This window comes from Parambassis ranga, chromosome 15 (genome assembly GCF_900634625.1).
Source record: "Parambassis ranga chromosome 15, fParRan2.1, whole genome shotgun sequence".
Taxonomy (NCBI): domain Eukaryota; kingdom Metazoa; phylum Chordata; class Actinopteri; family Ambassidae; genus Parambassis; species Parambassis ranga.
Window position 1 is genome coordinate 14,861,224 of NC_041035.1, and position 13,136 is coordinate 14,874,359.

The 13,136-nt window shown below is 37.3% G+C and overlaps 1 protein-coding gene across 1 annotated transcript in view; it reads left to right on the top strand.

Annotated features, from left to right (window-relative positions):
- Positions 1–13,136, top strand: part of eys (eyes shut homolog) — a 137,955-nt gene that overhangs the window by 107,102 nt on the left and 17,717 nt on the right. Inside the window, exons 42-43 of the mRNA XM_028423552.1 lie at positions 1,431–1,539; positions 5,534–5,757. Of these exons, the coding sequence (XP_028279353.1) occupies positions 1,431–1,539; positions 5,534–5,757 (333 nt within the window). The remainder of the gene's footprint in view (positions 1–1,430; positions 1,540–5,533; positions 5,758–13,136) is intronic.

Genomic DNA, 13,136 nt, shown 5'->3' on the forward strand with positions numbered 1-13,136 from the left:
TAAGCACCAAAATGTGCGTCAAATGCCCTCGGCAACAGAGTTTTGTAATCATGCTGTGATGTCTCATACCTCGCCAAACAGTCTGTTTGTGCAGCACAAAGACATGGGGTGCCACACATACACATTTCTTCGGTCTTTTTTTTTTTATAAGGATCTTGTTTATTCTTGAAATTAAACAGCAAGGCAATTTAATTTTCTTGAATCACTCTCTAATGTGGGAGAGTGACCTCACCGGGCACCCTATGGATGGTGATGGATGTCTTCTCCGGACATCGGGTTGCCGTTCACGTTTGCAATCTTAAATGCGCTTTAATTTATCAAAGGGTGTGTGAGAGTGTACAAAACCGCTGTCGTGATTTCCATACCTGTGATTAGTCCTACCTGAAGTTTCATGAGATGTGATTGCCTCAGGGAGGTGTCCTGGAAGGCTGTTTGAAATTAGCAGGAGGGCGATTGCCCTGATTGTTTCCATCTGGCCATTAAAGCAGACATTTGAGGATTTTTTTTTCCTCATCAAGACTTTTCACAGAATTTGATTTGTGGTGTGGGGAACGATTTCATTGCACGTGCATCAGAAAACAGTGTATAAACCTATAGAACAAACATCATGTAGATTACTCCCTCACATAATGCGCGTATTGTGCCGAGTGTACAATCTTTTGCATAATGTAGAGTCCCATAAAGAGGCTTTATTGTATATTGCCAGTGATGAATTGGTGAGAGGGAATCACTTGACTTTGCCAGAGCTGTTATATGACACAAGTAGACCAGCTACTTAACATTGTGGCTGCAACATTAATGACTAGTACAATTGTATATTTCCCCAGAGAGACACAGAGGGTCAAATGATAAAATTGTCTTCCTTCTCATTAGGGTTATAATGTATATCTACTTTGTGCCCTCATTTTTATTATTAATTAATCCTGAATGACATAATGAGCACTTACACCCATAGTCATATATTTTCTTAGCTGATTTGTTATTATTATTATTATTATTATTATTATTATTATTATTATTATTATTATTATTATTATTATTATTATTATTATTATTATTATTATTATTATTATTATTATTATTACATCACCTCTGCTCTCAGCAGAACCCTATTTCTGGACCTTTTATTTTGAAAGCATTGTTTTATTTTTGTTTAGCTCTCCTGGGTTTTGAGTGATAGTGTTGGATACAATGCACCATTGCCTTCAGCCCCATCTAACAGTGTGTAATGTACATACATAGTCAGTCTATGGTATACCCTCAATGGTCACATTAGCAGCTCCATTACTGTGACTGCTCTGCCTGTCTCTGCCTATCAGAATATTTTTCATGCTCTGCTGGATTTATTGTATCAGATATATGTATGAATTGGCCTTCTTTCTTTAACTAAACATGGTCTCTCTGTTTTCTCTCTCTCTCTCTCTGAACAGATACAATCTGCCTGTTGGCAAACAAGGAGGGTCGTGCAAGATCGAAATAGCTGCAGATAATGGCGCAGCTCAGCATGTTGAGGAGTACATGTCACAACCGGTGTCAGAGGTATCCTGACCTGTCTGTAATCAAATCAACCCTTTGCCTTAAATGTACATTTCTAAGCTGTAATCAGGTTTTTGGCATTTTTTTTCTTTTCACACTTTACCTTAGACGTAATTAAATCAGTAGTACAGTAATTTCCTGTGCGTGACTTGCAGCAAAAGCATCAGACAACAATTTACATATTTTTTGTTTTCACTGAAAATTGTCTACAGCATGCTAATTATGAAGGTTATTTTATAATACTTATGCCTTCACGTTATATTTAGATACTGATGATGATGATTTATGAGTCAGACACTTGAGGTGAAGCCACAGCTATCATTTATTTAGCATTTAATTTTGATAATCGTGAGTATGACAGATGATGAGTGACGCAAAACCTAAGCAAAATGTAACTTCTTTTCCCACCAAAGACACATTTGTGGTTATACTATGTATGCCTGTAATGGCAGCATCAAGAATAGATTAACCATATGTTATCAGAGCCAGTCCTCCGCTCTGGTTTTTTTTTTAACAGCACTTGCTGCTTGAATAAAAAGCAGGAACTTCAATTAAAAACATTGCACCTGTTATAGTAGCTGCCATTGATGATTGTAACTGGCAAGCATGTAAATAGCATTAAGCTACTTCTCACTTGTTAATCACAGGCTGGTCTTTTTCACTCATGCCTCATTAATTTGATTAACAACACCTATATTTGTTATTAAATTAATAATTCACTTTTTGCATTCAAAGACAGGGAAAGGGGGGGCTCAACCTTCCCACTGGCTCAACACACCACCAGTGTAATTTATGGTCTTCTAATTTGAGATGGCAAGATGCATCTTTTTTTAGCAACACATTAATTACACATGCGCTATCTTTGATTTTAAAACACTTCAGGTTGCTTGGTTTCTGTTGATTCCTGGTTAACCTTTGCCAACGTGCACTAATGTGGCGAATGACTAAATGAAAACTAACTAACTTTAATTAAGTTAAAGAAATGTGTGAATATTTAGCTGTACAGAGAGCGATGACATATATGAATTTCTTGAACTAGAAAAAGCAACTGACAGGGTGTATCTCAGCCCTTAGAAGCAAATGTGTGATTTTGCCAGACTATATGTATGTATAACACTGACTTGAGTTGACACTGTGAACCAAGAGAAGAGCTTAAACTAAAGCTTTTTACCAAGCTTGGTTGCAGATCATGTGGATAGCTGCACTCATTTTTTTCCCAGTCTGCACTGCTGAGGGCTCATCAGACAGCTTTGCAAATGTCGGAGAAGCACTAATCATATCTATTACTAAAGTTGGTATATGTCAAATTATCAGCACTGTCACCATGATATCTTGATGGGTAGTGTTCTCCAGACACTGCAGGTAATAAGCAGTCTATAGATTCTTTTTTCAGTTCAGTCCTCTGCCCCTGACATCAGTGTGATGAGACACCAAAGAGTCACAGTTGACTTTCCACTCTGCTGTTGCACCTTCCTGAAGCACTGTGTAGCTCATTCTGTGAGAGAATGAAAGTTACTCACAAAGGAACAACTATACATTAATATAAAGACAAAATAATATGTGACTGATGACCTAACAAATGTACAGATTCTGCAGTTACAAATTAATATTATAAAAAAATATTATACCCGTCATATAAAATTATTAGCCTATATTTGCTCAGTTATTTCTCAGTCATTGATATTGCACAGATCAAAAGGAACCTTAAATTAGTACAGTCAACATTCTCCACATAATCCACATTTTAATGTGTGCATGATGGCTGCAGCAGTATTTAACTGGAACTGTATCTTTTATGACAATTAAGACTTTAAATCTGAGATTAAATCAGAACGTTCTTTTATTTTTCTCCCAAAAGGACCTGGAATCATGTAAATACTAACTGTTTACTGACACTATATTTAGTTTTAAATCGGTCTACATGTGCGTAAGAAGAATCTGTAGACAGATAATAAAATGGATGCCACACTGATGTGCTGCCTTCAAATAAAATTCAGCAATGAGCGTGCAGCTCTGTGAGTCCACTTACAAAGTCATGAATATTACATCAGTGGGTCTTTCAAACAGACTCTTTTCATAAACATGGTAAACACTCTTAAAGGTATTTTATATCAGCCCAGTTTGGCTCATTGTAAAACCATTCATCCGCAGACGCTTATTTCATTTGAATCCTTAGCTTTGTTAAAGACGTTATCAGGCTTCTAAACCTTGTGATGATATTGCATGCACATTTGTGTGAACCCTGTCGTTTGTATGAGCTTTCATATGTGCAGCAGCTATGTCATTTAAAACTTATATTAAGTCAGTACATCCCAAATGATTATGTGGTCTAATATGTCGCCTTCCCTCACTGAACACCTCCACCGTGCAGCTGTCCAACGTTTCTCCTCCAGTGCCAGCATGCAGTCATGATGAATGTTACACCGATGCACATCAGTGGTGCATACATTCTGACATGACCGCTCCAGTGTCAAAATAGAAGATATGAAATGAGAGAGTCAGTGTTAAGGACAGAAGAAGAGTGAGAAGGGTGAGATTAAGCATATTTTAGAATTACTGTGCATTGGTATAATCCATACAAATACATGGTACTATCTATCTATCTATCTATCTATCTATCTATCTATCTATCTATCTATCTATCTATCTATCTATCTATCTATCTATCTATCTATCTATCTATCTATCTACCTATCTATCTATCAGCTCTTACTCAGTTTTATTAAAATTGACTACAGTGTGTTAGGAGAATCATCCCTTTATTATTTAGTATGTCCTGCCCTTTATGATGTCATAAGGGGCAGCAGTACCCCAGTGAGTTTAAAATATATATGCTTAAATTCCCACATTTTTTTTCTCCTTGTTTTTGCACAGCCTGAAAAGGCTGTGGGCAACAATTGTCCATTTGCATTCAAAAGTACATAAGCTGAACCTGGCTGTTTGTAAAAAGAGCTACATAATTTAATTAGTTCAGTCAGATTACAGCCCAGATTAACAAGACACATTTGGAGAATAGAAACTCACTATATCGTGTTAAAAAGGAGTGTAAAGACGTTTAAAGATGCAGTTAATAATAAATCAGTTTAATGATTTATGTGTTTTTAAGAAAATTACTTTGATGGAATTTTGTTTGGAAATCCACATTATGTAATGTGACAGATGGAGCTGTGTGAAATGCTGATATGCATTCATAAATGAACCGTCATGCATGGCATGGGTATGAAAGTTATGTAAACCTGCTAAATGGAAGTAGTATTCAATATTCATTTAAACAACCAGAGGTCACTGCTGGGAATAAAATACATTTAATTTAATGCTAATATGAGATGGTTTTTTGTGCCATTATTTATGCAGCCCTATGTTGGTAGCAGACACAATTATACTTGTTAAATTGACCGTTATGCTAGAATAAGCTGCAAGTTCACAGAATTTATCTTTATTAATTCTAACCAATTACTTTGCAAATCAAAGAGTGCAAGTTTTTTTCTTATAAATATTCTTTCTTATGTATTGGTGCAGAGTATTATTATATAAATTTTTTTTAAGTTTTTTTTCTTTAATCCATTACTTATGTTTTTTATGATATCCATAACATATTAAACATAAGACCAAAGGGCATTATGCTCCCATCTTTCATGCCTTTTCTTGTATGTGGCTGAAGGGACATAAAACTATAACAAATCAATGCAAATGGTTAATAAAGGGAAAGGAAAATGCTAATTGTAAAAATAAATATGATTAGCTTCTTGTCTGTGATAATAAAACCGCATTACGCCTGAGAGTAGCAGAAGCTGATACTTTTAATCTCCCTCATTTGTCTTAGTTTACATTGGGGTCCTGTTAATGTAATAATAGTGATCATATTTATCGCTCTCACTGATTTTAAAGAGCTGTTTTTAACTGCAAAGTTCAGAGGGAGGCGCATGCCTATTGTAGCATTTCATGATTAATAAATGATAGCGTTGATCACTGGCTCTCTACCTTCTTTTTTTTGCAGGGAACCTTTGGACCCATATTTCTTGGGGATGTTTCATCCCACTGGGAGTTGCGTGATGTAAGTGGAAATGGAAGGAGGAGATTCATTGGCTGCATCAGGGAACTTCAGGTCAACTCAAAGGAGATTTACCTGGTGGGTGAGGCGGTGAGGGGGAGAAACATCAAGAACTGTGACCCGCCTGTCTGCCAGCACCTTCCCTGTCGGAATGGAGGAACTTGTGTCAGGTACTAGGTCACATTTTACACTAATTAAAGATTACTTAGCCACCTTTAAACTCAGAAACCACTATAAAACGGTATCTCTAATATGCTTTCCTTCTGTAATAATACAAAGGCACATAAAAATATGAATCCAGAAATGAGGTGGACTGCTGCTGCTGGTTAGAACTAGTGTTACAGACATAGTGTGATTACACATATGAATTAAAGTTTGTGCTCATTCTTAAAGGGGCACCACCCAGAATAAAGTCTGGGACTTTAATATGTCAAATTAATGAAATATCATATCTATTCTTATATGCTTCAAAAGAAGCCACCAGACAGCGCCTTGGTCTAGGTGATACATTTATCTACAGAATATATACTATATATAGTATATATATATATATATATATATATATATACTATATATATATATATATATATATATATATATATATGAAAAACGTTCACTGGTTCTAGGCGGAAATATCAACTTATCACCTTATAACCTTATATAACCTTATATATATATATATATATATATATATATATATATATATATATATATATATATATATATATATATATATATATATATATATATATATATATATATATATATATATATATATATATATATATATATATATATATATAAGGTGATAAGTTGATATTTCCGCCTAGAACCAGTGAACGTTTTCTCAGGCCGTATCTTTATGTGTTCATGGAGGCAGAGACTCCTGCCAAAGCTAGCTAAAAATGGTGGCTGCATGTGTTTTTAATGTATAAGTTTACGTAAACGTATATGTGTCGTTAGCAGAAACAAAGACATGTGTCGTGTCTGACAGGTGTATTTGTTGGTAAAAATTGATGGAGCTCATGATGGGAGACAGAGTGCTGATGCAGCTGTCTACAGCCATTCTACAATGGCTTCAAGAAGACTCTCCTAAAGGTGACATTGCTAGGTGGCAGAGTCCACCACATCTCTCAGTGCTTTCAGGTCCTGGGCAGCTGTTCATCCTTGCTGGACCTTCAGTAATGGGTGATGTGGAAAGTAAATTTGTCTACGTAAAGTTAATTATTTTGGATTCAGAGGCAAGGCTTTATCATGTTATATAAATAAGAAAAAGTCACACATGACTGCTAAAACATGTAGGATGTTTCCATGGTACCAAATAGCAAAGTCTCAAATAAAAACATCAGAGTTTGAGATGTTCTTTTGGACTGTATCAGAAAGTTTTATGACCAGTCTGGTTGGTGGAGGATCTCCTGGGACAGCATGAGACTGGGAAGGAAAGGCTGTTATTTCTTGGAGTCCTGCCCTCCCGTATACAAATCATTGATAGTTAGCTGTCCAAATTTCCTGTGTGTGGATTGCTGAGTATTTCTTCAGCATATCAGCCTTTGAAGTCTCAGGCTTCAGCGATCGCTGATGTAAATCATATTGTCACTTTGATGGTAGTCTTTTCCTGAGGAAGGTTCGTTTTCTGACGCTGTGGAGTATCAGAATTGATGGTTTCAAAGGTTTATCCAAACAGTGTTGTCTCTTTGGGGGGGTGGAATGCAGCCCTGGAAGTCAGCTACACAGATGTACAGTTCTGTGTGAGCTACAGTTTATTTTTGTAGGTATATACCAGTTCAAATGGTTTTTCCAATCCCTAAAAACACGAACATAGCTTTGACTGGTATGACCCCTTTCACGTAGCAGCTGAACTGACAGTTTGGCAGCTCCTTTCCTTTGCACTGACCATTTCTGGTCACAGAGCTGTTTTGTTGTCAAGCTTGTCTTACCTACATTGGACTAATTTCTGTGTGTGTCTTCTGTGTGTGGGGGATTTGATTTTGAAATTGCTATGAATAGTTGTGATTAATACATTTTAATTTCTATTTAGGGATGATCCAGATCTACATTTTCATTTTATTTTTTTTGTCTTGAATGATGTGCTTTATGAAATATTGAAGTGTTGCTGGTGACATTTGGGCTTTTAGGTCTTTTAGCTACAGTTCCATGCCACTGTATTTCTGACACTGATTAGAGTGTGTGAGCACTGAAACAAACACAGTTTCAGGTCAAAGAGAAGCTTTTTGCCTCACTTTGATGGCTCCTGCATGCTCTTGTCAGGACAGCATCGCTTCTGTGAGGAATCAGCACATTAGAAAATGTCAGTTTTTGATCATGGTTGTATTTCTACCACTTCTTGCATGCTCCAGATCCTGCACATGATGTTTGCTTGAATATGTTTAACCATGCGTTACAGATAAGGGACTATCTTTATGGGTGTGGTTAAAATATTAATGCTTTATTGTTTTCATTCCTGGCCATAGAATAGACCCATCATCCCATTGTGTATAGAAGAATATTTGAATTTGTGGAAGAGTTGTGCATACCTACCAGCAGGCAACAAGAACATTTAGGCATGGAAGGTTCATTTTGCCAGTGTGCCCCTCTGTGCTTCAATGGCATATTTGTGATGTTGGCAGTTCATATTTTGGCTCATATTTTTCCACCATCCATGCCAACTAATATGGCTGTACACTGTACCTCTCCAACAAAGCTGCAGATGAACCATCAAATTTTTTCTTCCGCTTCTCCAGGGTCAGATCTCCCTCCGCCCAGCCACCCTCACTAAAGGGAAAACAGAAATTTGACAAATACCCCAAAAAAGTTCACAATGAGCAAAATTGGACAAAACAATAAGTGTTGTTTAGAAATGTCCAGTTTCTCTCGTCTTTCTGTGAGTTTTTACAGTAGTTTCATTGGTCCATTGGTCCCTCACGCTGTGACAAAACACTCTGTGAAGATCTGTTCTTCCCTCATTTTTATAGTCCAGCTCATCAGACTGCCATCACACCCCACTTACCAGCAATTCTGCCTGTCTTTTTTTTAAAGTATGTATTAACTACACATCATGCCCTTTCACCTCAGGTAATCTAGACAATGGCGGCTAAATGTCTTCTTCATTGTGTTATGACACTATCGATTAACAGCTGCATTTATTAAACAGGAAATGAAAAAGGGCAGCATGAATATTGGAATATGAATAGCTCTAAGAATACCAATTATAAAAGGCAGTGGCATCGTGGTCACTTTGGCTTGTCATGTGCGACAGAGTGGGTCATGCAATTATCTGTGTGATGAATACACATTATTGTAGGATCCTCTTGAACTGCACAGCATGTGGGGTCACGAGGAGTTCACAGAGCTCTGTTCATTGTTTCAGTAGCCCTGGATTAGATATCAAAACATAATAGGATGAATAAAGATTTTTATCATGAGTACAGTTGGGGTGATTTTGCCACCGTTCCCTTTTCATGTGGTCTTAGCTCATTTAGGCTTGTTGAAACATCGATATTGAGCCCAAGAGGATAATGACTGGTGGTCAGGTGATACATACATATGGGGTGTTTAGGTGACATTAGTGTGAAAAGCCAGGCAAGCAGCAGCTGAAGGCTGTGGCCTTATTATTCTTTGGTGTCAGCTCTAACACTCTGCTGAACAAGGATATTTAATTAAAGGGAAATTGTGAATACTTCACCTATCATTCTGTATTTTTTTAAATGCATCTGTAAAATGTCTCCTATACTGCACATCTATACAGATGTGACCAGTTGTCGTGGGTGCATGTTGAAGTAACTTGCACCTGGATCCTCTGCTTCCTGACTGTGAATGTCACACTGGGGTGCTGACGCCGATGGCATCCCTTTGTGCTTCTAGTCTGGAGGTGATATAAACCTTTTGTGGGAGCAGGTGTTAGCACCCTGCAGGGTGTCACTGGTTAGGGCTTGGGGGTGAGGCATTGACACCATCCACCCAGCAAGGTTGTGTATTTTGTGTTTGACATTTATTTTTAACAGTTAGGTACCTGTTTGTCAAATTGTACAATAAAACATAAAGGAACATGTTGTTAGGGGCAAAAATTCCTCCTGTACATATTTCTTTGCGTTTTGTACATGCTGCATGTTTGCACAGCAAAGAAGCACTGTTACATTCAAGCCTTTGCTAAACATGTTCACCCCGTGTGACTATATAAAGCTATCAGCAGCAGACAGAAGCTTCATATTTGCTGTGCAAACATGAATGTTATCAATCCTTTTATCTAAGAGTGGCAAGAAATCGACCGATCATATCACCCTAAATGTCAAACTTTAAGCTGATATGAGAAAGTTGTTAACAAAAGGTTAGACCCCGTTCACACTGGGAAAATCAATCCAGCTAGAGCGGGATTCGGGCCTGATATATCTGGATAGTTTTTTTTTTCTGAGTCTGACTCGGAGGTGGATCAAGCCGGATTGGCCCAAATGTGGTTCAGGTCTATATGCAGATCTGGCTAGCGAATCCCACTAGCGACTTCCGGTTCACGGGGACAGTATCTGGGCCGCGTACAAAAGCCATATATAAACAACCGTCTAACTACAACTATTTTGCTAACTATTTTCAACAGGGCTACAAAAGAACAAACTGCTTTTTGACCAAAAAAAACACACAACGCATGCACACATACGATCGTACCGCAGTGCCACCTAGCAGGTTGGAGGACAGCAAACAAGCTGGATTAAGCTGGATTGAGCATGGACACGCATGTGTGATAGCCAGATTTGAAAACAGGTCTGAACGTATCCAGCTTAAAGGCTATTCTGATTCAATCCCACTCTAGCTGTATTGACTTTCTCTAGTTGGTTAGCGCTAATACGCACACTGACTCACAACTCTACGTTTTTGGGAGAAAAAAACAAAAACCATGCACCCTGTTCACCACACAGTGCTTTTTTACTGAAAATGTAACCCTGCCACTTTTGTAACTGAGTAAAGGACACACAGTGCATCCACACTTATATAGTCTGATTTTTTTTCTTTTTTTTTTTTTGTTAATTGGCTCCAGTAGAGACGCCGCCTTGCTTGTTCTGTGCCGGTCCTGCTTTGGTGACGCATAATCCTTCACTTAACAGCATAATTCTCTGGGTGCTATATCTCTCTGCAGTGTTCCTAACAACCAAAGTAAGATCAATTTTATCTTAATCAGCGTTCCAGCTATACTTCTACAAGTACCTATAAAAAAACTCCAAGGTCCAAGAAACAATTATTTTTACTTCACTGAGTGAAACAAACATAGCTGCCGTCCTGTGTGTGTGATTGCTATCCCAGGAGAGTGTTTCCAGAGAAAACTTGCTCGTTGCTCATTATTGCGTTGTTGTGTCTTTGAATTTTGGAGGACGAGGACATTCGAAACAACTGTGTTCGGGTGCTTTTTTAGCCAAATCAAATTATTTAAGGTTATTTTTACACATGATATTTTTTTAAATAAATGTTGTTCTGTGCAACCTTGACATACTTGGAAGCAGCTGATAATAACATTGCATAATTATTAAAATGGGATCGGGTCAAATGTTGCTCAATATGAAAACTACAAGAAAAACCTTCACATTTAATCTCTATATTACAAATGGACAATTTAACTTTTTATTAAGACCTCTGACTCCAATAGGATACAACTCAAATAGAATCTACCATGGTCTCTATTTCTAAGAGGACATTTTTAAAAGATTGGACTTTTTTTCTTATTATCGACTAAGATAATTAATTTAAACCAAAAAGAATATCATTAGTATTAGTCTCTTTTCAACTTCCATATCCTGCTTTTGGCACTCAGCCCCAAGCCTAAAGATGTAAATCATTTAAAATAGTCCACAAAAAAGTACAGAAATTAAATGAACAGAACTAGTAGTGCCGTAGTTGTAGGAAATGTTACACCAGTACATTTGTTGAGGACTGTTGGGGGGTAGATGTGTCAACACAGGATTATTTTAATGTGGAAGTTTTATATCAGGACTAAAAAAGTGAGTTTACATGTAAAGACTAAGACACTAGTCACACTGGGGAAATCAATCTGGCTAGAGCGGGATTCAGGTGGTATCTGGATATATCTGGATTGATATTTTCTGAGACTGAACAATGTGAATCAGTCCACATCTGGGAGGTGGATCTAGACGAATTGGCTCACACCTGGCTCAGGTCTGAACGCAAATGCGGCTAGTGAATCCTGCTAGTGACGTGATACTTCCGGTTTACGGGGACAGTGTCTGGGTTGCGTACAAAAGCCGTATGTAAACAACCTTTGCCCCAAGTTTATTCTAAACAGGGCAACAAAGAAATAAACTGCTTTCTGAACTTAAAAAATAAATGAAAGAACGAGCAACATGGGACAAACGAAACGCACGTGGTCCTACTGCTGCCTGAATGGACTCGTATATTGCGAGGTTCCACCTAGTGGTTTGGAGGACAACAAACAAGCCGGGTTAAATCAGATTGAATGTGGACACGCGTGTGTGATTGGATTGTGAGCTGGATTGACTTACTGTTGCTAGGTCGGCCAGTGTTTTGAAATGAGTCTCGACAGTAAAAGTTTTGGCCGGCAGGAGTTTCATATAACAGGTTGCTGCTGCAGAGAGAAAATAGCAACTATTAGAAATGAAGGAGGGGACGGAGAAAAAAAATCAAAACAGCCAAGAATTATGGCTGTCACTAATGATGGGTTCAAAAAGACAGTGTGAAAAATGGAAACATGATTCTCATCGCTTTAAGAGGACAGGAGTGAGTGTGATGGACAAGATACACAAATGTAAGCTTTACTTGTATTTCTGTCATATATTTTACTAACAAAACAGCTTCAGTGATGAGGGGCCTCTTTTTCTTGGATTAATGACTTAAAAGAATCGGCGTGTCCTCAAAAAGTCACTTTCTCCAAAACAGATTTTATTAAAAGGCTGACAGCTGCACCAAGACCATTTTTTTTCAAAATATTTTTTAAAAACATTGCATTGATTTATTTTATTTATTAATATCTGTTAAATATATTTGGTAAAATAATTGATCAAAGTTTAGTTACATGCTGATTCATTCAGCACAAGCATTTGTCAGTGCACTCACCATTTTTCAAGTTTTCTTTGTTCTTCTTCTTCTTCTCGACACTTTGTCATGTCAGTTATAGTTTGAGCTGTTTTTAAATTTCTCTCCTCGGTTTTCAGTCTTCTCCAAAACAAAACCTGTTTCAACATAAACCCCTGTGTGTCTGCTCATCTGTTTGTGCCAGTCTGCAACTTATCACTTATCATTTGAAGCGTGGGTCTGTCGTGATAAATTGACCAGGTTATTTGGCCTGTCGGTTTAATATCCTCATGTGGTTCATGGACTTTTTGTTTTATCGCATTCCAATACATCTGTGTCTTGTGACCAAAAAAATAAATAAAGGTTGTTTTATGTATGCATGATGGATGGGTAGAAACTTAACTGCAGTATAGGTGACAGGATAGTATTGTGCATTTGTGTGTATGGAAAGCCATTTTAGTCATCAATAAATAACTAAATAAATAAATAAACACATACCATAAATAATACCATACGTAAA